This window comes from Salmo salar, chromosome 14 (genome assembly GCF_965601325.2).
Source record: "Salmo salar chromosome 14, fSalSal1, whole genome shotgun sequence".
Lineage (NCBI taxonomy): Eukaryota > Metazoa > Chordata > Actinopteri > Salmoniformes > Salmonidae > Salmo > Salmo salar.
In genome coordinates, this window is record NC_138304.1 from 70,289,075 (window position 1) to 70,315,124 (window position 26,050).

At 41.6% G+C, this 26,050-nt stretch overlaps 2 protein-coding genes across 4 annotated transcripts; one reads left to right on the forward strand and one right to left on the reverse strand.

The window, feature by feature from the left end:
* Positions 1-11,690: 11,690 nt before the first annotated feature.
* On the reverse strand, positions 11,691-15,985 carry LOC106570010 (adaptin ear-binding coat-associated protein 1). The gene is made up of 8 exons (XM_014141866.3): positions 15,771-15,985; positions 14,820-14,920; positions 14,558-14,662; positions 14,243-14,324; positions 13,905-14,013; positions 13,587-13,734; positions 13,286-13,382; positions 11,691-12,123 (listed from the first exon to the last, which is right to left on the reverse strand). The coding sequence occupies exons 1-8, from the start codon at positions 15,863-15,865 to the stop codon at positions 12,069-12,071; spliced, it is 792 nt and encodes a 263-aa protein (XP_013997341.1). The 5' UTR covers positions 15,866-15,985; the 3' UTR covers positions 11,691-12,068.
* Positions 15,986-16,879: 894 nt separating this feature from the next.
* LOC106570008 (uncharacterized) lies at positions 16,880-25,959 on the forward strand. Of its 3 annotated transcripts, none has more exons than XR_014380411.1 (11): positions 16,880-16,944; positions 17,558-17,698; positions 17,883-17,984; positions 18,692-18,847; positions 20,366-20,494; positions 20,900-21,020; positions 21,187-21,368; positions 21,530-22,658; positions 22,855-23,007; positions 23,465-23,652; positions 24,061-25,959. XR_014380411.1 is itself a non-coding variant. In XM_082961127.1 (11 exons), the coding sequence occupies exons 3-10, from the start codon at positions 17,916-17,918 to the stop codon at positions 23,587-23,589; spliced, it is 2,064 nt and encodes a 687-aa protein (XP_082817253.1). In that variant the 5' UTR covers positions 16,880-16,944; positions 17,558-17,698; positions 17,883-17,915; the 3' UTR covers positions 23,590-23,593; positions 24,061-25,959. The 3 variants fall into 3 exon arrangements, 2 of the variants coding, with proteins under 2 accessions (XP_082817253.1, XP_013997328.3); XM_082961127.1 differs by having other exon boundaries at positions 23,465-23,593; XM_014141853.3 differs by having other exon boundaries at positions 23,465-25,959.
* Positions 25,960-26,050: the final 91 nt, after the last annotated feature.

Here is a 26,050-nt window from a genome sequence, read left to right on the forward strand (position 1 = left end):
GCCTAGTGGGACATGACTATCACTCCATAATGTGAACTCCATGCAGTAGGCAGTTGACCTTCAACAAGTAGCCATACTCCTCGCCATAGAAGGAACCGGAATTATGATACAACATAAATCTGCTTGTCTGCACAGCAGGGTGCTCCAAAAGCCCATAATAATGCACAATGTCAGCAGAACTTATCCCCATTGCAAATGGACGGAAATATGGAGGCCATTTTATGTGTTTGGGACCATCTCACTCCACAAGACGACACAGTGACTGTCATTCACTTATCATGACAAACAAGATCCAGGGAAGATTGGAACAAAATGGCTGCTTGTTATGACACATTTGCATTGTGGTGTGCGAGTAACTGAACACTATTTAATAACCATAATATGACCCCCAGGTATGCATAGGCCTTCATACAAACACACACCCTCACATACAGACACTAACACACAGAGTACCAAACACACACAAAGAGATCTTCCCAGGGTGCCACCACAGACATATTTAAAAATAGACCGGCAGCAGTTTATTAACCAAGACGAACCATCATCATCCCCAACCCCCTGCTCTGCACCTTTCTCACTTGTGAGCCTACAAAGTTCTCAAACAGTTCACACACAGCATTCGCTTAACCCACTCACACACACTTTCAGTCCACATTATCACAAACAATGGGTGAATTCCTTGAACAGACCACACATGAACATGTAGTCTTGTCAGCTCTCTTTCTCATACCATCAATACACTACCGGTCAAAAGTTTTAGAACACCTACTCATTCAAGGGTTTTTCTTTATTTTTACTATTTTCTACATTATAGAATAATAGCGAATACATCAAAACTATAATATAACACATCTGGAATCATGTAGTGACCAAAAAAGTGTAAACAAATAAAAATATATACTGCTCAAAAAAATAAAGGGACACTTAAACAACACAATGTAACTCCAAGTCAATCACACTTCTGTGAAATCAAACTGTCCACTTAGGAAGCAACACTGATTGACAATAAATTTCACATGCTGTTGTGCAAATGGAATAGACAACAGGTGGAAATTATAGGCAATTAGCAAGACACCCCCAATAAAGGAGTGGTTCTGCAGGTGGGGACCACAGACCACTTCTCAGTTCCTATGCTTCCTGGCTGATGTTTTGGTCACTTTTGAATGCTGGCGGTGCTTTCACTGTAGTGGTAACATGAGACGGAGTCTACAACCCACACAAGTGGCTCAGGTAGTGCAACTCATCCAGGATGGCACATCAATGCGAGCTGTTGCAAGAAGGTTTGCTGTGTCTGTCAGCGTAGTGTTCAGAGCATGGAGGCGCTACCAGGAGACAGGCCAGTACATTATGGCAAGAACAGCTCAAATAAGCAAAGAGAAACAATAGTCCATCATTACTTTAAGAGATGTCAATCTGAAAAATGTAAAGAACTTTGAAAGTTTCTTCAAGTGCAGTCGCAAAAACCATCAAGCGCTATGATGAAACTGGCTCTCATGAGGACCGCCACAGGAATGGAAGGCCCAGAGTTACCTCTGTTGCAGAGGATAAGTTCATTAGAGTTACCAGCCTCAGAAATTGCAGCCCAAATAAATGCTTCACAGAGTTCAAGTAACAGACACATCTCAACATCAACTGTTCAGAGGAGACTGCGTGAATCAGGCCTTCATGATCGAATTGCTGCAAAGAAACCACTACTAAAGGACACCAATAAGAAGAAGAGACTTGCTTGGGCCAAGAAACACAAGCAATGGACATTAGACTGGTGGAAATTTGTCCTTTGGTCTGATGAGTCCAAATTGGAGATGTTTGGTTCCAACCTCGGTTTCTTGTGAAACATGGGGTGGGTGAATGGATGATCTCTGCATGTGTATTTCCCACCGGAGGAGGGTGTTATGGTGTGGGGGTGCTTTGCTGGTGACACTGCATGGCACAGCATTCTGCAGCGATATGCCATCCCATCTGGTTTGGGCTTAGTGGGACTATCATTTGTTTTTCAACAGGACAATGACCCAACACACCTCCAGGCTGTATAAGGACTATTTTACCAAGAAGGAGAGTGATGGAGTTCTGCATCAGATGACCTGGCCTCCATAATCCCCCGACCTCAACCCAACTGATACGGTTTAGAATGAGTAGGACCACAGAGTCAAGGAAATGCAGACAACAAGTGCTCAGTGTGTGTGGGAAATCCTTCAAGACTATTGGAAAAGCATTCCAGGTGAAGCTGGTTGAGAGAATGCCAAGCGTAGCTACTTTAAACAAATCTAAATATATTTTTATATTTTAAATTCTTCAACACTTTTTTGGTTACTACATCATTCCCTATAAGTTCTTTCATAGTTTTGATGTCTTCACTTCATTCTACAATGTAGAAAATAAAGAAAAACCTTGAAGGCAAAAAAACACACTTCGTCGAACATTCTCATGAAATAATAACAAAATACTAAATCTAACTTTCAAACTTTCAAACTTTTTACCCTCAAAGATTAATTAATGTCAATTATTTTTCTACCATGCATCATCCATAAGATGCACAAAGACACATGACTCCTTTTGAAGGTTTTTATTGCCACTTTCACATGTCATGAATACGCATCCAGTGACAGGCAAAGGGTGGGTATTTGAAGAATCTCAAATATAAACTATATTTTGATTTGTTTAACACTTTTTTTGGTTACTACATGATTCCATATGTGTTATTTCATACAATGTACAGCAGAAAAAAGTCAAAATAAAGAAAAAACACTAAATGAGTAAGTGTTCTAAAACTTTTGACCGGTAGTGTACGTGAACAGTAAACACTCCAATGCACATATATCACACTAACTCCATGTACAATAAGTCTGTCAATAAAATAGTTATTCTTTAGGACTATTGTAATAAGTCTTTGTGTACAACCCTACATGGGTCAATTCTGCCTGACTGTGTTCGGCTAGTCAATTTATTAGCTTGAATACATTTGCTCTCTTGACACTTGCAAATTCTTGGAAACGACAGCGAGGTCAGTGGCAAGATATCTACATGTACAGTATGTTGAACCATTACCCAGTCAAACCAAAATATTATAGAACTGTAACTCAACCAACACGAGGCAACTGGAAAACTTGTGGTTGTATCATTCTTACCTAACACTTTACATACAACCTGGTCCTGTGTGGCTCAGTTGGTAGAGCATGGTGTTTGCAATGCCAGATTTGTAGGTTCAATTCCCACGGGGGACCAGTACGGGAAAAAATGTATGAAATGTATGCATTCACTACTGTAAGTCGCTCTGGATAAGAGCATCTGCTAAATGACTAAAATGTAAATCCAGGACACTCAAATTAGTCTGATATGTTACATTTGGTATGGTTACCTAAGACAATATTTACCACTTTCTCCAATTAGAAAAAAACAGTACAAGAATTCAACATCTAGTGGGTTTGAGTAATCTTGACCCATAGACTACATTAGATCCCAAAGACCAACAGCCGGTCCTTACAAACAACTGAGTCCTGGGTGATACAACTCCAGATCCCCTTGTAAAACACTGAGGTTGAAGCACCCAATGCAAGATAGGTTACACTACAATGGGTTGTCCTTTGCGTAAAAACTCTGGTTTTATGAGCAAAACCAGGGGCAGAAAATGGCTGCAGAAAAGGGGCACTAGACAGTAGTAAATGTATATGGATGGATAAAATACAGTTGTCATCTGCCAGGCTAACAACACCAGGTTATAACTCACTCGGCCAAAACTCGTTAATTATGGCTCGTTAACGGCTGGACAGTTTAATTAGGGTATTACACATGAGAAGGAGAGGGGCTGGGTTGGAGGGGGCTGAGAAGGATCACTGCACAGCTCCAATAAAGTATTACAACCATGGCTCACTCCTGACATTTCACCTGATACCAGTCATTAATGGTGTGTGCTTGTAAAAGTATGCTTGTGTGTGTGAGAGTGAGGAAGGGGGGGGGGGGGGGGGGGGGGGGGGGGGGGGGGCAAGAAAGTGCATTTTAGGTATGTTTAAAAGGTATTTTCTCGTGGCCACAACATCAGAACATCCCATGCCAACTAAATTCAAATCGATCCGTCACGTACTTTCGCTTAGAGTTTCCTAGATATGTATTAAATGTTGACATACAATTTTACATAAGGTGCCAGTCTCTGATGGGTAAGTTAATATTAGCATCCAGTAGCTACAAGTCTGTTAATGGGCCTAGCACACGACTAGTGCAGTCAGTCACTCTGCGGTCTGACACCTGAACCCCCGCACCGCCTTCGACCAGACCTGTGTTTGTGAGGATGTAGGACATGAGAGCATTGGAATCAGAACTAGAATCTCATGTGCTTGTGTACAAATGTTATAACTCTCAAATATAATTTGAAATACAAGGTAAAGAATAACATTACATAACATAATAAAGTGACTTTTCAAAGATGCTATTCAGTCACGTCCTCCTGAAAAGGATACTTTTATAAAATGAGTTGGATTGAAGTGTTTGAAAGGTGTTTCAGATATATTTTCAGAATTAACGAGGCTCTATGGTAATACTGAAAACACCTAAATCAAATACCTAAAGCGAATACAGCATATTTATCCAAAAATTGTTTGTTTGGAATTGACAACCACCAAGTCGATGGAAACATCATGTTAAATTGTGTTTTGAGAGCAACATCCCTTCCTCTGCCACAACGAACCACTAATTCTATCATTTTCTAATGTAGGATAATGAATGTCCCCTAGTTAGCATGCTTCAAATATCATGTCCAAATCATCTCTGAAAGGGATTGTGTAGTTCAAATGAAGTTTATTTTTGGATGATTTGGACATGAAATTTAAACCATACCAATGGGGGACATTGACTTACATGGGTTTTGGTTAGAAAATGCTAATATTAGCAGTTGGTGTCAGTTGGTGTTGAACATAACCAAAGTGTGGATTGCAGCCAGTAGACTAAGGAAACAAATATGCTAATTTACAATTTGGCTAAGTTATCCCTTGAATGTGAAAAATGTAAGGATATTTGACACTGAGCTTGGTCCAGACCCTCTTGGTATTTTCACAGTACGTCATCTTCCAAGCATTGACAGACTAATAGCATTGCAAGTCCCGTTCCTCAGAACTATGAGTACATGTGTATCAGCCACGTGTTGCCAATTGATCAGTTGAACGATATCCTGGGACGGATGGGGACAGATGGGGGAATAGAGAGAGATAGATGAGGCTCAGTGGAAGTCATTGAGACTGTACCTCCTCTCCTTTTTCCCATCTCTCTCATTACTCTCACTATCCATCCATCTCCTTCCTTCGTTTTTTCTGTCAGCAATGCTAAAAGCGACCAGCCACAGAGAGCTCATGCACCGACCCCCTGTTCCTCACCTCTCCCTCACTCTTCCTTCTCGTCTGTCTAGGTCATGTCACCAGCAACCAGTCATGGAGTCACGCTAACCCCCTCTCACCCCCACCGCTTTCTCTCTCCCCCCCTCTCTCCCCCTCACTCCTTCTCTTCATTGACTTCCAGCCTCTGCCTGGTTTGTTGTCACAGTCTTATCAATCTGTCTGTCCACTGTGTTCTTCACATGATGTTCCCTGTGCCCATGTCCCCCTGACCCTGTTGTGTCAACTTGGTATTTGAGACGAATGTGTCAGATCTATTAAAAAGGTCCAATGCAGCGATTTTATTTCAATATCAAATAATTATTGGGTTAAAAAAATAAATATTTGTATATACTTTTATTTATTCAGGGCAACCCAATTGAGACCAGTGTCTCATTTACAATGGTGCCTGACAAAATTACATCAACAAAATGATTAAGAAACTACCAGACAGCTATAAATACATCAGGTTATTACAGAGAGTTATAATAATACATTGAAACAATTGCACGCTTCAGTAAACTCAATTAACAACAGAGTTTTAAACTGCTCTATCGGCACCAGGGAATCCATTTTGCGTAATGAAAGTTCCGGAGGGATCCGTGACAGCTTCCTGCTGTTCGTAGAGAGAGTTTTAACTAGCTCATCTGTATACTTTTTTTTTATATTAGATGTTATCAATCCAAACGCCCAGATATTTATAGGCGGGACCCCGCTCTATAAGAGAACCAAGCATCCAATGAGTGAATGTCTAGCCCATGTGAGATATTTTCCTGTGAATTAGAGAACAACATATATTTAGTTTTGCCTGCATTAAGGAAATGTTTTAAATCAACCAGGGCTTTCTGGGATGTAACTAAATCAGATCGCAGCTCTAACATACCTTGATCAACAGTCGGTGCGATGGCATCTATACACAGATTAATATTACAGGATTTAATACATAGACCCAATATTTTTTATATAAAGAGTAAAGCGAACAGGTCCCAAAATCGACCCCTGCAGTAACCTTGCATAATATCATGGAAACTAGACTTGACACCATCCGAAAGCACACATTGTGTCCTGTCTGTCAAATAGTTCTTAAACCATTTGCAAGACTCCTTATCTAGGCCCATCTCAGACTGTTTTTGAATGAGTAGGGAATGGTAACTGTGTCGAAGGCCTTGGAACGGTCTCTAAATAAGGCAGCACAATGATTTTTGTGATCTAGGCAATTTAACCCATCAGCTGAAACAAGCATAGTGGCAGAAACAGTGCTATGTCCAGGTCTAAAACCAGATTAGTGGAAATGTAGAATAGACTGAGAAGTTAAAAAAGTTCTTAGCTGGGAGTTGGTCCAAATCTTTCCAAATCTTAGGGATAACACCAGTAGTAATTTGTCAAGTTAAAAATACAGGTTAGAGGTTCAACAATGAGTGGGGCAGAGAGCTATGACAGCCACCCCAGTCATAGGCTGTTCTCTCTACTACCGCATGGCAAACGGTACCGGAGTGCCAAGTCTAGGACAAAAAGGCTTCTCAACAGTTTTTACCCCCAAGCCATAAGACTCCTGAACAGGTAACCAAATGGTTACCCGGACTATTTGCATTGTGTGCCCTCTCCCTGCCCCCCCTGCTACTCTGTGTTTATCTTATATGCATAGTCACTTTAACTATACATTCATGTACATACTACCTCAATTGGCCCGACCAACCAGTGCTCCCGCACATTGGCTAACCGGGCTATCTGCATTGTGTCCCACCACCCGCCAACCCCTCTTTTTACGCTACTGCTACTCTCTGTTCATTATATATGCATAGTCACTTTAACCATATCTACATGTACATACTACCTTAATCAGCCTGACTAACCGGTGTCTGTATGTAGCCTTGCTACTCTTATTTTCAAATGTCTTTTTACTGTTTTATTTCTTTACTTACCTACACACACACACATTTTTTTTCTTTGCACTATTGGTTAGAGCCTGTAAGTAAGCATTTCACTGTAAGGTCTACACCTGTTGTATTTGGCGCACGTGACAAATAAACTTTGGTTTGATTTGATTTGAGGTCAAGTGAAGCATCTCCTGCATAAACATTACATCATAGAAATCAAATGGTTGAAATGAAAATAAAGGATGTGGGGGCGGCAGGTAGCCTAGTGGTTAGAGCGTTGGGCCAGTAACAGAAAGGTTGCTAGATTGAATCCCCGAGCTGACAAGGTAAATATCTGTTGTTCTGCCCCTGAACAAGGCAGTTAACCCACTGTTCCTAGGCTGTCATTGTAAATAAGAATTTGTTCTTAACTGACTTGCCTAGTTAAATAAAGGTCAAATAAATGTGAGTCTGCCTCATTCTCTACAATCTGTTCTGATGTGACTAAAGGACTCCCTCTAGTGGAATGAGATACATTTTCATAGATGATCCTTTCAAACAGATGGCTAGCTGACGCAAAATGGTTATTAAAAGCACTACAAATTTCCATTTTGTCTAGTATGGGACCAGAGGCTTTCAAAACCTGCTGGGGGTTACGACGGGGTGGAGTTTTGTTTGAAGGACCACTTTCCAGAAGTATGGCTTGATTACCACCACTCTCCGATACACAATTCAAGAAATATGTTGATTTTTCTTTTCTTTGAGATAGATGTCCATTTCTCAAATGTCCTCCAAAAACATCTTCTTAGCAAAGAGCAATTTATCAAGCAAGTATTTTGCTAGGATTGTCTGGGGGTGGTTTGAGTGGGGAACTGAAAATTTGCTGATATTGGCATTGAGGTTTGGAACTCGCTTTCTTATTGGTGATGTCACCATGGAAGGCCAAAACTCCCTCCCACTAAAACAGTGTGGAAATACATGTACATAAAACACCAAAAAGTCCCATTGACTGCACTGGGCCTTTAACTTCTCAACCTTTCGTGCTTCAGATAATGTGAGGTAGTCCAACGCGGGAATCGGCGTGGGCCTGTGTTAACCTTCATGTCCCGTGTACAGTATATAGGTGTGAGTAGATATATTGAGGCTGGGGTGGCAGGTTAAAAGCACAGTGGTGTAAGCACTTAATTAAAAATACTTTAAAGCACTACTTATGGAGTTTTTTTTTGTATCTGTACTTTACTTTACAATTTTTGACAACTTTTACTTTTACTTCACTACATTCCTTAAGAAAATAATGTACTTTTTACTCCATACATTTCCCCTGACACCCAAAAATACTTGTTACATTTTCAATGATTAGCAGGACAAGAAAATGGTCCAATTCACACACTTATCAAGAGAACATCCCTGGTCATCCCTACTGTCTCTGATCTGGCGGACTGCCTAAACACAAATGCTTCGTTTGTAAATGATGTCTGAGTGTTGGAGTGTGGAGTGTGCCCCTGGCTATCTGTAAATAAATAAAGTACATTTTATCAATTACATTTACTTTTGTTACTTAAGTATATTTAAAACCAAATACTTTTACTGAAGTAGTATTTTACTGGGTGACTTTCACTTTTACCTGAGTCATTTTCTATTAAACGTATCTTTACTTTTACTCAAGTATGACAATTGGGCACTTTTTCCACCACTGCAAAAGCAGAGCATGTACAAAGCAATTCAAAGTGGCTCTGTGGTGGTCAGCATTGGGCTGTCCCCCTAGTGGTAAAGGTTGACAGCTACAACAACTATTTGACATCCCTGTCAGGGGATATAGGGATGCAAATGTAAAACTTGAAATATTAATATCCTATTTTTGGAATGTATTTTGGGAAGCCATGTTTTCTAACACCTTTGACATACAGTACCAGTCAAAAGTTTGGAAACACCTACTCGTCCAAGGGTTTTTATTTATTTGTACTATTTTCTACATTGCAGAACAATAGTGTAGAACTGAAAACTATGAAATAACACATGAGGAATCATGTAGTAACCAAAAAAGTGTTAAACAAATCAAAATATATTTTATATTTCAGATTCTTCAAAGTCACCACCCTTTGCCTTGATGGCTTTGCACACTCTTGGCATTCTCTCAAACAACTTCACCTGGAATGCTTTTCAACAGTCTTGAAGAGGTTCCCACATATGCTGAGCACTTGTTGGCTGCTTTTCCTTCACTCTGTGGTCCAACTCATCCAGGTGATTGTGGAGACCAGGTCATTTGATGCAGCACTCCATCACTCTCCCTCTTTGTCAAATAGCCCTTACACAGCCTGGAGGTGTGTTGGGTCATTGTCCTGTTGAAAAACATTTGATAGTCCCACTAAGTGCAAACCAGATGGGATGGCATGTCACTGCAGAATGCTGCGTTAGCCATGCTGGTTAAGTGTGCCTTGAATTCTAAATAAATCACTGACAGTGTCACCAGCAAAGCACCCCCTCCTCCATGCTTCAAGGTGGGAACCACACATGCGGAGATCATCCATTCACCTACTCTGCGTCTCACAAAGACTCCGAGGTTGGAACCAAAAATCTCAGATTTGGACTCATCAGACCAAAGGACAGATATCCACCAGTATAATGTCCATTCCTCGTGTTTCTTGGCCCAAGCAAGTCTCTTCTTATTATTGGTGTCCTTTAGTAGTGGTTTCTTTGCAGCAATTTGACAATGAAGGCCTGATTCACACAGTCTTCTCTCAACAGTTGATGTTGAGATGTGTCTGTTACTTGAACTCTGTGAAGCATTTATTTGGGCTGCAATTTCTGAGGCTGGTAACTCTAATGAACTAATCCTCTGCAGCAGAGGTTACTCTGGGTCTTCCTTTCCTGTGGCGGTCCTCATGAGAGCCAGTTTCATCTTAGCGCTTGATGTTTTTTTGCAACTGCACATAAAGAAACTTTCAAAGTTTTTTACATTTTCCGGATTGACTGACCTACATGTCTTAAAGTAATGATGGACTGTCGTTTCTCTTTGCTTATTTGAGCTGTTTTTGCCATAATATGGACTTGGTCTTTTAACAAATAGGGCTACCTTCTCACAACACAACCGATTGGCTCAAACGCATTAAGAAGGAAAGAAATTACACAACTCCTTTAAGACTGTTGGAAAAGCATTCCAGGTGACTATGTCGCTCTGGATAAGAGCGTCTCCTAAATGACGTAAATGTAAATGTACCTCATGAAGCTGGTTGAGAGAATGCCAAGAGTGTGCAAAGCAGTCGTCAAGGCAACGGGTGGCTACTTTAAACAAATCAAAATATATTTTTAGATTTTAAATTCTTCAATACTTTTTTGGTTACTACATAATTCCCTTTCATAGTTTTGATGTCTTCACTTTATTCTGCAATGTAGAAAATAAAGAAAAACCTTGAAGGTAAGAAAACACCCTTCGAACATTCTCACGAAATATTAACAAAATACTAAATCTAACTTTCAAACGTTTTTTTTACCCTCAATGCTTAATGAACGTCATTTTTTTTCTACCATGCATCATCCATAAGCTGCACAGACACACGACTCCTTTTGAAGGTTTTTATTGCCACTTTCACATGTCATGATGAGTAATGACGACCAAGGCAATAAATCATAAGTACGCATCCAGTGACAGAGCCATGTGAAACCATGTTCTGGGGAAGGTAAACAAACACTATTGACATGAGGCAACTTTAGTCATTCACTCCCAACAGCATTCATCAATAAACAGCAGCACATCCTCCCAAACAATAGCTGAAGTTGTCATAGATTCATCAAATTACACTGTTAGACAATCATCATATTTCACAGCCTGGTTGCCAGATTGGTTTCTGCATTGGCTATTGATAAAGGAGTAGGCAAACACAGATCTGGCATCCCAGGCTACTTATTTCATAAACAGACAAATGAAACATTGAATAGCACTTTTGCGCATATCATTCGTTTTATACCGATGTACTTGTCATTCTTTTCACTACAAGTATGCATTTTAACCCATTTCTCATCCAATGTACACTACATCACAATTACCTACCTACAAACGGACTGTAGAGCGCTCTGTCAAGTCCTCCACAAAGTAAACACAGATACATGCTCTTCTCTCTTCAAAAAGGCTCAGTGTGTGAGGTGGTCAGTACAATGGGAACAGATACGTTCATCAATATGAGCTCTACACCGTTTCTCCCGTTCTCCCAAACATCACCTATAGTTTGTATGCAATCATAAGGAATATGGTAGATTCCCTCCAGCCAATGCATACACTAATCCAATGCTTTTAAATCCTTGAGGGGGGAGTGAAAAAATGCACACTCAGGAGAAGAGAGGAGAAATGGAATTGAGCTACTGTCCTAGCAATTACAATTCATTACTACAAATCCTTTTCCCTACTATGATCAGAAGAAAACCATATGGGAAAGGATGTCTCCTTATGGGTTGCCCTCTATAATTCAAGCATGTCGTGATGATTAGGTAAACATTAACAAGAGGGCACTGTGTCTGGGTAAAAAGCAGTACTGTAATATTGCTGCTACTCCTGTGATAACAGGAAATTGAAGACCATCATAGCCCTTAGGCGGTATTGAAGACCTACCATAAATCTCATATGACCAAACATTGAATATGTGCGATAGATCTGCATTATTATCCCAAATATGACTTGATTATTCTTTTTTTTTACTTTGGGAGATTATAGCCTACATTCATTCATAGTTTTTATAAAGACATTCTAGAAGTGCATGGTGTTCCTTGTCTCTTGGACAGTTTTCTGTTGTATTGTAGCGACAGAGGGAGGCGGTGCGTTCGGCGATGGAATCAAAGAAAAAAAAAATGCAGTGACGTGGACTCAAAACTGGCCCCAATTCAGAGTGTGCTGTTGTCGCGATGTTGGAGGGAGAGAACTGAAGATAAAGGCACAATTTTTACAGGCTGATTGACTCATAGCAATACCAGCGTTACAGAACATCAAGCATGTACAGTACCAGTCAAAAGTTTGGACACACCTACTCATTCAAGGGTTTTTCTTTATTTGTACTATTTTCTACATTGTAGTATAATAGTGAAGACATCAAAACTATGAAATAACACATATGGAATCATGTAGTAACCAACAACAAAAAAAGGTTAAATCAAAACATATTTTAGATTCTTCAAAGTAGCCACCCTTTGCCTTGATGGCAGCTTTGCACACTTTTGGCATTCTCTCAACCAGCTTCATGAAGTAGTCACCTGGAATGCATTTCCAACAGTCTTGAAGGAGTTCCCACATACGCTGAGCACTTTTTGGCTGCTTTTTCTTCACTCCAACTCATCCCAAACCATCTCAATTGGGTTGAGGTCAGGTGATTGTGGATGCCAGGTCATCTGATGCAGCACTCCATCACTCTAATGAACTCATCCTCTGCAGCAGAGGTAACTCTGGGTCTTCCTTTCCTGTGGCGGTCCTCATGAGACAGTTTCATCATGGTGCTTGATGGTTTTTGCGACTGCACTTGAAGAAAGTTCTTGAAATTTTCCAGATTGACTGACTGTCATGTCTTAAAGTAATGATGGACTGTCATTTCTCTTTGCTTATTTGAGCTGTTCTTGCAATAATATGGACTTGGTCTTTTACCAAATAGGGCTATCTTCTGTATACCACCTCTACCTTGTCACAACACAACTGATTGGCTCAAACACATTAAGAAGGAAAGAAATTCCACAAATTAAGAAGGCACACCAGTTAATTGAAATGCATTCCAGGTGACAACCTCATGAAGCTGGTTGAGAGAATGCCAAGAGTATGCAAAGCTGTCATCAAGGCAAAGGGTGGCTACTTTGAAGAATCTCAAATGTATTTTGATTTGTTTAACACTTTTTTGGTTACTACATGATTCCATATGTGTTATTTCATAGTTTGTCTTCACTATTATTCTACAATGAATAAAATAGTAAAAATAAAGAAAAACCCTGGAATAAGTAGGTTGTGTCCAAACTTTTGACTGGTAGGGTATATCAGTATGTCATAGCATAACAAGAAAAAGGGCTAAAATAAGCTCATCACAGCCAGTTGTAACAAGTTACCTTGCAGGAGTGGAGAAGTCTCCCCAAAGATCAGTGCTGGGGTTGGATGATTGGACCACAGTGTTGGAGTTACTACTGTCCAGATCTAGCAAACAGCCTAGAGAGAGAAAAGGAGACCCTTTTGTGTGTTCAACTGTTAATTTGTGATTGCCAAAGCAAGTGAAATAAACAATGTTAACATATGTTTCCAATGCCAAAAAAAGCCCCTTTGAATGGAGAAAGAAAGAATAAACAATCAAAGCTTTATTTAGCTATAGAGAAAAGTTTATCAAGGCTTTATTGAGAGTTTTAACTGCTGTACCGATCTCTGGGCCTCCTGTTTGAGGCACTGTGTTGTGATTGGAGAAGGTAGAGGAAGGAGGAGGAGCCATCTTTCCTTTTGGTGGTGGCGGTAGGAGACCGGACCCACCTGTCCCCTGTGAGCGTGGCTTATCCCTTTTTTTGCCTTGCTGGTAAAGAGAAAGGATGATAGAGAAAATATTGAAATTGGAACGCTTAAGGAATATTGGGTATTGGTGAAAAGTTAAATGGCCAATCCCAAACAGACCCCAGGGGCACAGGCTATGATTTTGTTATACAATTTCTATAAGAATCTAGTTTAATTGTTCCAGGTCTTTACCCCAATATTAAGGGTGATGGTTTGTCCTTCTTTAAATCCCAAGTCCAGCTTTGGTCCCAAAGCTGCCCCCTGAGGGTTTTTGCTGATCTCATTCTCTTGTTTCACCCACCTGTGAGACACACACAAAATCAATTTAATATGAACTGACACTGGAAAAAGCAATGTCACATCAGTTGTTTTGGAAACTGCAATATCTGGAACAAGCGTACTCAATGACAGTTTTGGCTGCAGACAGACCACAGTCGGCGTGTTTGTTATTAGTGGGAAATGGTGAAGCACCAGTGTTTGAGTGCCTTAACAGTCACATTGTCCCTGGAGTGACCCCTTCCATCACTTACTTAAAGTGGTCCTGCAAAGACACGTTGAAGTCAAAAGAGTCCCCTCTGTCCCCGAATCCAACACCAATGAACGCACTGCGGCCTGAGAGAGTAGGTTGACATCGCTATATGAGTGCATAGGCATGGAGCTGAGTGTATTGTGAATTAACATTTGAGGAGAGCTGACAAATTCGAATGCGATCCGAGACATGATGTTGACATGTAGTATTTTCAACAATCTAACCTGCTAAAGGAAGCTGACATAACACTATATGACCTGTGTAAAAGTCTGACAGCTATGAATGCACAGGGAGGGGCTTTCACTCATATACACACCATTGCCATCCTGTATTCGCAGAACAAAGTAGCGACTGGAGTCGCTTACGGTTTCAACTGCGATGCCGGGATACTCTGTGACAGGGGCTTGGGCGAACAGCTCCCCTGCAGGATGGGAGGAGAAAACAACATAATAATAAACCACACAGATCAGCTGTATGAAGTTAATTTTACTGGCTACATCGAAAGGGCGCCTGATGAGCAATGCTGGGACATAGGGGCAGCTGTGCAACACACACACACAGTTTCATGACTCTCTCACCTGAGACCTTGTCTTCCAGTTTGATGTAGGCCACTTTCCCCTTCGCCGTGATCCGCATGCGCCCTGACCAATCGGGCACATCCAGCTTCCAGTCTGCTGCCCTACAGTTAATACCCAGGTCAGAGGTAGGCAATAACAGAGCAAAACAGGAAGTATATCATAAGGTCAGTAAACAGTACCTATTTAAAACTGTTCTCAGACAGCTTTTGTAACAAATAGTACTGTGTAATATGGAGATAATTCTGAATTGACCCAATTGTCTTGTTCTTATAACGCCTGAAGGCTGAAGCAAGACTATTAGGAAGATCACAAACCCCAATTAATAGCATATCAGATCATCTACAGTCTTAGAGAATCTCAATTAAAACCATTTAGCCTACAGTTAACTGGGACACAGACATATAGGCCAAACGGAAAACAGTAGTCTGCTGAAACTACTTTTTATCCTCCCTGGCAGCTGGCACTGCTTGTTTCAGCTGTCCTTAATAGACAATGGTTTCATTATTTGAGCAATTCTGTAATAAAATGTTACTATCATAATAAGACTGTAGTAGAATGATTGCTAGCCTTGGCCAACGGATATAGGGCTATTTATCACCTATATACATTCACATAACATTTGCTGTCAATGCATTACACCAATACATTTTCTGGGTAAACTATGGTGATAAGCAACACACGCAAATAGACATATCATGCCATTCACTGTCGATTCATCCGCACTGATAGTGCCAGCTTTGCGAGTGTAACATCAATATTGCCAATGGGGCAGAATAATTAATGACTCATAGGCCTACGCAAAACAAATAGACACACATCGACAGCGGTAAACATCATCTGAGCAAACAGACAGATATAGACACACAATGTAGCACTATGACCACAGATAGAACCACCGGCACCGCGCTTTTAGTCCAACACCCCAAAAATGGGCCAACCCTTTGCATTTACCTGTATCCACGATTTGTAGCCCTCGGTGGTATGCGATAAACATTGATGTCGGGTTTAACGCACAGGATTGACTCATATTCGCCTTCGGTCGCCATTTATGTAAAATAAATTGATGATGTGTGTCGTATTTATCGGTCCTTTCGGTTTTTGCGAGTGGCCTACACACTCACAAGCCACGAGACGGCGATGACGTGACGGGGATTCAAGAGCGGAGTTTGTGTTCCAGGATGCATTGACCCTGAGCACATCCCCCAATGTTATAAGGCAGCATACCCCTTCCAATAATCAGTGGTGGAAAAAGTACCCAATTGTCATAATTTAGTAAAAGTAGACACCACAAGTAAAAGTCACCCTCTAAGTAAAATATACTTAAGTATCAAAAGCACATGTAATTGCTAAAATATACTTAATTAAGTATCAAAAGTTAAAGTATAAATCATTTCAAATTCCTTATATTAAGCAAACCAGATGGCACCATTTTCTTGTTTTTTTTATTATTTACGGATAGCCAGAGAAACACTCCAACATTTAGACATCATTTACAAATGAAGCATGTGTGTTTAGTGAGTCCACCAGATCAGAAGCAGTAGTGATGACCAGGGATGTTCTGTTGATAAATAAGTGCATGATTTTGACATTTTTCCTGTCCAGCTAAGCATTCAAAATGTAACAAGTACTTTTTGGTGTCAAGGAAAATGTATGGAGTAAAAAGTACAATATTTTCTTAACAAATGTAGTGAAGTAAAAGTAGTCAAAAATATAAATTGTAAAGTAAAGTACAGATACCCCCCCCAAAACGACTTAATAAGTACTACTTTAAAGTATTTTTTCTTAAGTTCTTTACACCACTGCCAATATGCATAGATGTGTAAGCACCCCTAGATGGCATTTGTAACCAAGGCAAACAGATGTTTATGTAAACGTTTGAGTCCCCAAAAATGCCTACCTTATGAGAAACAGGCAAGACTGCTCCCAATAATAATCCGTTAATTTGTGGAAAAACAAAGTCTTTTGTTTCCCTCTCAATAAAGACACTGTTACTACATTGTTACATTTTTATTGACTACAATGTAGCGTAACATCCTCGTGATTATTAAGTAGGGGGAGTGGTCTTTTAGTCAGGTGCGGATGCCAGACGGAAGCGGAAATTGTAGTTTTCTGAAGCATCTCGAAGGTTCGTATTCCTTTGAAATAGACGCAGAATCATCTAAATAAATGTATGCTCAATGGAAGTATGTATTTTAAAGGTGTCAGTTGTCCATAGAAGTAGACCAAAGCTATATTTCCAAAGCTGTCGCCGTCAGCTAACTGGTTCGCTTGCTAAAGCTTGCTCTAAAAACAACATTCGACAGCCATGAAGACGCACTGACGTTTTTAGCTACGGCGGTCGCTGTCCATGGTGCTGAATCGTGATGCATTTAGTAGATGGATGTACATAACGGGACTAGTGTTCGTGACAAAACGAAAATTGCCAAATAACATGCTAAATCGACAATAGCCTTCTCAGGTGCATAGCTAATCGGTAGCACTGCAGAGCCTGGATTTGTCGCCATAGCATTGGCATTGCGGAATGCTAGCTAGCCACAGAGCTAGCTTAGGTTTTTGCAAACATGAATGGTGTTGATTTGGTCGCAATCATGACTAGGTCTAGTTTCTAGGCTGCTTTCGGGCATTTTCTGTTTGGCATTTACATTATAAAAACACAAACTATTTGTTGCCCAATGACATGCCAGTGTGAAGTAGCTTCTTCACTAGCCTAGCTATGTCATTGCTTTACTCCCTTTTAGAATCATTTTTCCAGATCTGTGTGTGCTGGGACCCGATGTCGTCGTGGAGAGAGAGACTTAAAGAATGAGCATCCAATGAGACCAGATCGAAAGACAGACTCACGTCTTTGACATCCCCCACTATCCGTTTTATTTCGATAGGTAAGGAGATGTAGCTATCAGCAGCATGATTTGGGCTAAGTGCCAAGCAGCTTCTCCTGTTTTGATACCTGCCATTACGTGAGGCAAGACAGAAGCTTCATTAATATATGGATGAAAGCTCTGTCTGCTTCCGTTGACTGCGTGTGTGTGTGTACATGCTCTTACTAGTCTTTATACTGACTAGGTCCTTGTGGTTTGAGACACCCCATTAGGCGTCATGACGTCCTCTATGCTACGCCGACAATTGAAGAACCTCGTTCAAAACTTCTCTGAGGCTGAGGTCAAGGTAAGGGAGATTATTTACTTTACCCCATCCCCCATCTTGTCATTTACCCCTCTCCTTTCCCCTCTTTCATTTTCCCTCCACTCTCACTTTTCCTTCTCTTCTGTCATCACTCACTCCTCCTGTTCTCTCCTTTGTTGCTCTCTGTCCTGCGTTCTCTGATTGTTCTCCGGATTTTTCTCATCTTCCTCGCACTCTCTGCCACGACATGCTTCCCTTCATCTTAACTATCCCTCTCTTTCTCCCCTCTTGATGTTGTACCCAGGGTGCGTCAATTTTACCTTGCAAGGGCCGGTGTGGGTTCATTATTTTGTGCCAGCCAATTAGTAGCACACCTAATTCAACTGATCACAGTCTTGGATCAAGGCTTTCATTTAGTAGAATCAAGCTAGTACTGCTTGGCTGGAGCAAAAGCCTGCATCCACACTGGCCCTTGCAGAGTAAGATTGGCCACATATGCTGTTCAGTTGACACTGTCAGCATTCCAAAATACCTTTGTAGTATCCTTCTAATATAAGACACACCCTCTGTAGCAGAGCATGAGTCAGTTCTCCATCTCTTACCCCTATCTGAAACACCAGTGACTCTATCACCAGTATTTCCCCTATATACAGTAGTACAAGTTTCGTGCCAGAAGGCCTGGATGCTTTGGGAGCCTTTGTTCTCCATCTGGACAATAATCTGTATTAACACTGCTGTATATCTGTCAGGTGAGGGAGGCCACCTCCAACGACCCATGGGGCCCCTCTAGCTCGCAGATGGCCGACATCTCGGACCTCACCTACAATGTGGTGGCCTGCAATGAGATCATGACCATGCTGTGGAAACGCCTCAAAGACGACAAGAACTGGAGGCACATCTACAAGGTGAGGCCAAAGAGAAATAATCACGCATATACAGTACCAGTCAAAAGTTTGGACACACCTACTCATTCAAGGGTTTTTCCTTATTTTTCCTATTTTCTACATTGTAGAATAATAATGAAGACATCAAAACTATGAAATGACACACATGGAATCATGTAGTAAGCAAAAAAGTGTTAAACAATTCAAAATATATTTTCTATTTGAGATTCTTCAAAGTAGCCACCCTTTGCCTTGATGACAGCTTTGCACACTCTTGGCGTTCTCTCAACCAGCTTCATCTGGAATGCTTTTCCAACAATCTTGAAGGAGTTCCCACATATGCTGAGCACTTGTTGGCTGCTTTTCATTCACTCTGTGGTCCAACTCATCCCAAACCATCTCAACTGGGTTGAGGTCGGGTGATTGTGGAGGCCAGGTCATATGACGCAGCACTCCATCACTCTCCTTCTTGGTCAAATAGCCTTTACACAGCCTGGAGGTGTGTTGGGTCATTGGCCTGATGAAAAATAAATGATAGTCCCACTAAGCGCAAACCAGATGGGATGGTGTATCGCTGCAGAATGCTGCGTTAGCCAAGCTGGTTAAATGTGCCTTGAATTCTAAATAAATCACAGACAGTGTCACCAGCAAAGCACCCCCACACCATCACACCATCTCCTCCATGCTTCACGGTGGGAACCACACATGTGGAGATCATCCGTTCTTGTACTCTGCTTTTCACAGAGACACGGCGGTTGTAACCAAAAATCTCAAATTTGGATTCATCAGACCAAAGGACAGATTATCACCGGTCTAATCTCCATTGCTGGTGTTTCTTGGCCCAAGCAAGTCTCTTCTTCGTATTGGTGTCCTTTTAGCAGTGGTTTCTTTGCAGCAATTGGACTATGAAGGCCTGATTCATTCAGTCTCCTCTGAACAGTTGATGTTGAGATGTGTCTGTTACTTGAACTCTGTGAAGCATTTATTTGGGCTGCAATCTGAGGTGCAGTTAACTTTAATGAACTTATCCTCTGCAGCAGAGGAAACTCTGGGTCTTCCTTTCCTTCCTTTTTATTTTTGGTTATTCGGGTTCTTTGGTGGTTTTTCAAGTGCTTTGTAAAACTGTAGCCCATATATTTTATCTTTCTGTGAAAAGATGGTCTTTATATTATTTGACACTTTCTTCTTTGTTTCGTTTCTGTTGCCACAAATCAGATACAAATACATGTCCTCCACAGGATTTGTATTGGCATGGGAAATATATACAGTATGCATGGTAATCTTTCTCAGTTTTTACAATCCGCTTGTAATTTCATAAAAACCCTCCCATCTTTGCCACACTATGGTGCCATCTTAACTTTTTATGTATTTATTTTTCTGTTGATGATCGCTCCATTCAGTGATTAAGTCGCAGAGTGTTTTTAAGGAGCAGGGGACGCTCATCTGGATCCCCCATTTTGTTTTTCTCCCATCCCCCAACTGCAGTCATTGACTCATCTGGATCCCCCATTTTGTTTTTCTCCCATCCCCCAACTGCAGTCATTGACTCTGCTGGAGAACCTATTAAAGACGGGCTCAGACCGCGTTCTGAATACGATGAAAGACAACATCTACATTGTGAAAGCGCTAACAGAGTTCCGTTTCCAGGACAAGGATGGGAAAGATCAGGTACTAAAGCTTGCTAAATGCATGTTTGTCCCACCAACTCCTCTGATGTGCAGGTTCCATCTCCAATGTACTCTTTTTGAAGCCTCCCCACTTGAAAAATTCACTTTGAGATAATTTACTAATGAATAATTATTATTAGGATAACTCCAGCATAACTCCAGTGAAAGTGCTTTGTAGAACAGGAATAGGCTTAAACTGGTCCGGGAGACCAGTCCAATAAGTGAGTGAGGCTTGAGGTATCTGGCTCTACTAACATCTAAGCTAACACATTGCTTTTCCATGCATACACTGATCATTTGAGCTTCCCCTTACTAATTCTGCACAGTTACATTTAGGGAGCACCATGCTTCAGAAAGAGAGCTGCCTAGCAGTACTAATGATGCCTCCTCATGCTATTCTTCACAGGGGGTGAACGTGAGGGAGAAGGCCAAGGTAGTACTGGTTCTTATGGAGGACGACGAGAAACTAAAGGAAGAGCGAGAGTTTGCACTCAAGACCAGAGACAAGATCTCAAAGAACGCCACTGGTGAGCGTTACAGAGCACCCCCAACATTTGAGAGACTTCAATTGACCATTTCCCTTAAAACATTCTTGGAAAATCCCCACAGAACACAAAACTGAATTGACCCCAACCCTGCTTTACCATAATAATGTATCTCGTTATGCTATATCTTATCGTTCTCTTTCTACAGCCTCCTCGGACGACCCCAACGACCCCAAGGACCCCAACTACAAGCCAGTGTATGTCCCAGGAGCCACCGGACTCCCCTCCCTAGCCAACATCCCGTCTGTGGCTGATCTCGCCGCCAGCTTTGAGGCCAAGAAGCAAGAAAAACTGAGACTAGAGGCCCAGAAAAAAGAGGAGGAACGAAGGGTTAGTATTACATCTTAATAGTCAGATTTCTCCCTTTATTTGGACTTTCAAAGGCACCTTTCAAAGGTAAATTATTGTACACTTAGGACATTTTGGATCATCTACCAAATAAATGTGTTTTTGGCATCATTTTGATTGACCAGTCTCTTATGTAATTGCAGTCCAAGATGACCAAGGAAGAGCTTGAATGGGAGGATGCCGCCAAAGCAGGAAAGCCTAAGGTTGCTGACGCCTTTGGCAGGGCAGATGAGCCATCAAAGGAGGATGCATGGGGCGCAGCAGCCAAAGCACCCGCTCCTGATCCTTGGGGGGGTGCGCCCAAAGCTCCATCCGAGGATGCATGGGGTGGAACATCCAAAACTCCATCCGAGGATGCATGGGGTGCACCATCTAATGCTACAACAGAAGAAGCAGATCCTTTTGCGGCGCCAGCCAGTGCCCCAATAGATGGTTCAGATCCTTTTGCGGCGCCAGCCAGTGCCCCAATAGATGGTTCAGATCCTTTTGCGGCTCCAAAAGATGGTTCCGATCCATTTTCGGCACCATCCAATGCACCATCTAAAGTTGAAGCTGATCTGTTTGGGGCACCAAAAGATGATCCATTTTCAGCACCATCCAATACACCAAAAGGTGGTTCTGATCCATTTGGGGCACCAAAAGATGATCCATTTTCAGCACCATCCAATACACCAAAAGGTGGTTCTGATCCGTTTGGGGCACCAAAAGATGATCCATTTTCAGCACCATCCAATACACCAAAAGGTGGTTCTGATCCGTTTGGGGCACCAAAAGATGATCCATTTTCAGCACCATCCAATACACCAAAAGGTGGTTCTGATCCGTTTGGGGCACCAAAAGATGATCCATTTTCAGCACCATTCAATAAACCAAAAGATGGTTCTGATCCGTTTGGGGCACCAAAAGATGATCCATTTTCAGCACCATCCAATACACCAAAAGTTGATTCTGATCCGTTTGGGGCACCAAAAGAGGATACATTTTTGGCACCATCCAATACGCCAAAAGACGGTTCAGATCCCTTTGGGGCACCAAAAGATGATTCTGATCCTTTTGGGGGCCCATTGAATGTCCCAACGAAGGGTGCTGATCCTTTTATGGCACCATCCAGTCCAAAAACCGAGGTTTCAGACACGTGGGGTGCTCCATCCAATCCACTGTCCGAAAAGAAGGCTGATCCCTGGGGAGACGAGGGGACCACAGCTGCCTCTCCCCCCACAGATCCATTTGGCGATGGCTCGAAGGCTGATGATGACGCATGGGGACCAACAGGTAAGCAGTGATAGTTATAATCTTGTGACACCATCACATGTGCTCTTAATTCAGATTTTTGTCTCAATCCCTAGGTTAAATACATAATAGAAAATGTGTATACGGTCATTTTAAGATGTAGAGCACAATTTCCATATAACAATTTTTCATTGGAGTTCCCCTTTAAATCGGTTTAACCCCACCCCCTTTACACTAGCATCGACTCCGCCCACCGCCAGTGACCCTTGGGGTGCACCTGCAGCTCCCACCGACACAGCATCCACAGACGACCCCTGGGGAGATGGAGGGGCTTCCACCACTACAGACGCTATGAACTCTGACCCATGGGGAGCTCCAAGTAATGGCACAGGTAATGTAGTGTAGTATTGTATGCTTCCTCAAGGCTGTTGCCTCCAAGCTCTGAGGAAGGCGTCTGACACGCCGCAATGTAAGCCTGTCTGTTTGTCCTGGCAATAAACCTTAAACACCCTTGCATGCAGACATCTGAGTGCCCCTTTTTCTTTTTCTGGGATAGTCGACAATTGAAGTGCCCTGGGGTAAGATGTTTTTTTTGGATTCCTAAGTCCCTTTGTTGAGCACCGTATTCCATGTTTCAGTCAAGCTGAGCCGAAGAGCGTCTGCGTACGCTAACAGATCCCAGTCATGTGTTTGTGTGTTAGCGCGCCCGTCTGTCTTCCCTCTGTGTCTCCGACACTATACTTAACACATCCTTGTCGTCATATATCTTCATGATATACAATCATGTTGTAATATCGTGATAATATTGTAATATTTCACAGGCCTAATTTTCCTCTCTCTCTCTACAGACAATGGAGCCACAGCGGACGAAGACAACAAATCGCCAGCTTCCTTCCATGGTGCCGGCTCTTCGCTCGTGGACGTGGACTCACTCCTTTCCCCCAAACCCAAACAACCCCCCCTCGCCAAGTAACAAAGTAAGGACGGGTAAAGGAGAGACCAGACCGTGAAAGAGATAGACAGAGAGAACCAGAGGGTGAATATGAGAAGTATATTTATCTGTTCATTTAAAGAGACCAGACCGTGAGAGAGATAGACAGAGAGAACCAGAGGGTGAATATGAGAAGTATATTTATCTGTTCATTTAAAGAGACCAGACCGTGAGAGAGATAGACAGAGAGAACCAGAGGGTGAATATGAGAAGTATATTTATCTGTTCATTTAAAGCAGTGTTTGTGATTCAGTGTTTTTACTAGGCCTTCCTCCCCCTATAGTGCATAACTGTTGTGTGGGTCAGCATCAGTAGTTGTAGCCATGCATAGATTTTAGAGATGTAACCGTTTCACTCCTCTCTCTGTTCTATACTCTCTCTTGGAATGCTCTGTACTGTAAATCTGTCCTCCCTCCCTTGCCCCATTTTCTTTTGCTTTTCCTAATTTCCTAGGTGTTTTACAAGGCCCAGGCATGGCTGGCCCTATGGGCAGAGTCACATCCATTGCTGGAGTGTCTTGTACCACAATCTCCCCAAACTCCAGCCTTTTTGTTTCCACCCCTATGCCCTACGGTGTCACCCGCCTTTGGATCCCACGACCCCTTGCTGGGGCCTCCTTTATCCCATCTATCATCCCATTCCCTGGGAATGCCTCATCCTGGCCTGGCAATGCCTGCAATGGGACCTCAGATGGCATGCCCCTGTTTTGGAGCTGGGATGGTACAACCCAATTGTCTGGGTTGGGTTCCTCAGGCAGGACACTCTGTAGTGGCCCACTTGGGAGCTTCCACTCCTCAAATGGGAGGGTGGTCCCTTTGCAGTGACACATGGTTTTAGACACCAGAATGGGAGATCCTCCCCAACGGAACAACAATCCTTTCCTTTTTTTGAAAAGCTACAACCTGTCCAGCTCACCTTCCTCAACCCCAATATCTACAGTGGTTAATATAATGTACATGTCCAATGTAAGTGTATGCAATAATATGTAAGAAATGGAAACAAGACAAAATATAAGTATCTCAAAATAGTTTTTCCCAAGAAAAACATTCCATTTTGGTTGATTCGATGTTCATTTCGGTTCTTCCCAGAGTGGGAAGCTGAGATGGGGCCGTAGGAGTTAGTTCCATGTAGTCCTTGTGTGATTTTGTTCTTGTGCTGTTATTTTTCAATTAGACTGGTTATTATCAATGCTCACCTTCTCTATGCTTGACTCATAAGGCTCTGAGATAGGTGGATGGAGGGTTAAGAAGACCTGATGAATCATTACAGGAGTGTACAATGGAACATGGTACACAAAAAGAACAGGATGGCAGTAGAGCCGCTATCAGGTGTGTGTGTGTGTGTGTGTGTGTGTGTGTGTGTGTGTGTGTGTGTGTGTGTGTGTGTGTGTGTGTGTGTGTGTGTGTGTGTGTGTGTGTGTGTGTGTGTGTGAGAGAGAGCGCATGTTTTGTGTGAAAATGAGGTGAGATCCTAGAGCAAAAGTAACCATAACACAACAGTAACTTTTTTGTGATTTAAAAAAAAGTACATATTGTATCTATTTATTCATTTACTTATTAGCCTATTTATTAATTAAATTATTTGTTTGTTTCTTGAACACTTGGCCTCCAACAGATACTTTCAAAACAAACTAGAGCCATATTCAAATTCATTAATCTCACATTACTGACAGCAAGCATCAAAGTTGTCATTGTCCCGTGGGTTTCTTGAGTTGAACAGTGACTTTAGTTGGAAACGGTCATATCCAATTGGATAGAACCATAATCATCCACATTATCAGCCAATAACCAATAGTGGCTTTATTTCCGTTTTGTCATTTTATACACATAAGTCTACTTATTTAGTTATGTTTGGGAACAAACACATTGTATACAATTGAAAGCTGAATTTGTCATATCCTTTTTTTCTGTCCTGCGTATGTTGTTGAAAACTGTATCTCAGTCAGTTGAAAGTCTTTATGTCAAATATTTGTATGACATGACAACATTCCATGCATACGGTATTGTTATGTTTATCTATTCAGTGCGTTTTCATCGTAAGGCCTATGAATCCTACGGGATGCTTGTCATTCTGTGTTTTGCATTTCCTCTTTGGCCTCAAACAAAACAGTTGAAATAGAACAAGACAGTTTACAAAATGTAAAGCGAAATGAAAAATTGGACTGGAAGTCACAAGATTAATTTATCTGAATCGTAGCGCAAAAGGATTAGTATTGTTACGATAATACATTTTATCGCAGCTACTATTATAATTTAATTTGTATGATATACTTTTTTATTTATGTCAAGGCTGTGGTGTAAACTGTGACAGTACACATTTGAGAAATAAAGTTATTCAATACTCAAGATCTCAGATCTGACTATGGTATGGGCAAATTCTCTCTTTTTGTTGACATTTCTTGTTTTGAGGTGTCTCCATCATGGCCTGTTATCTCTTTTGATTG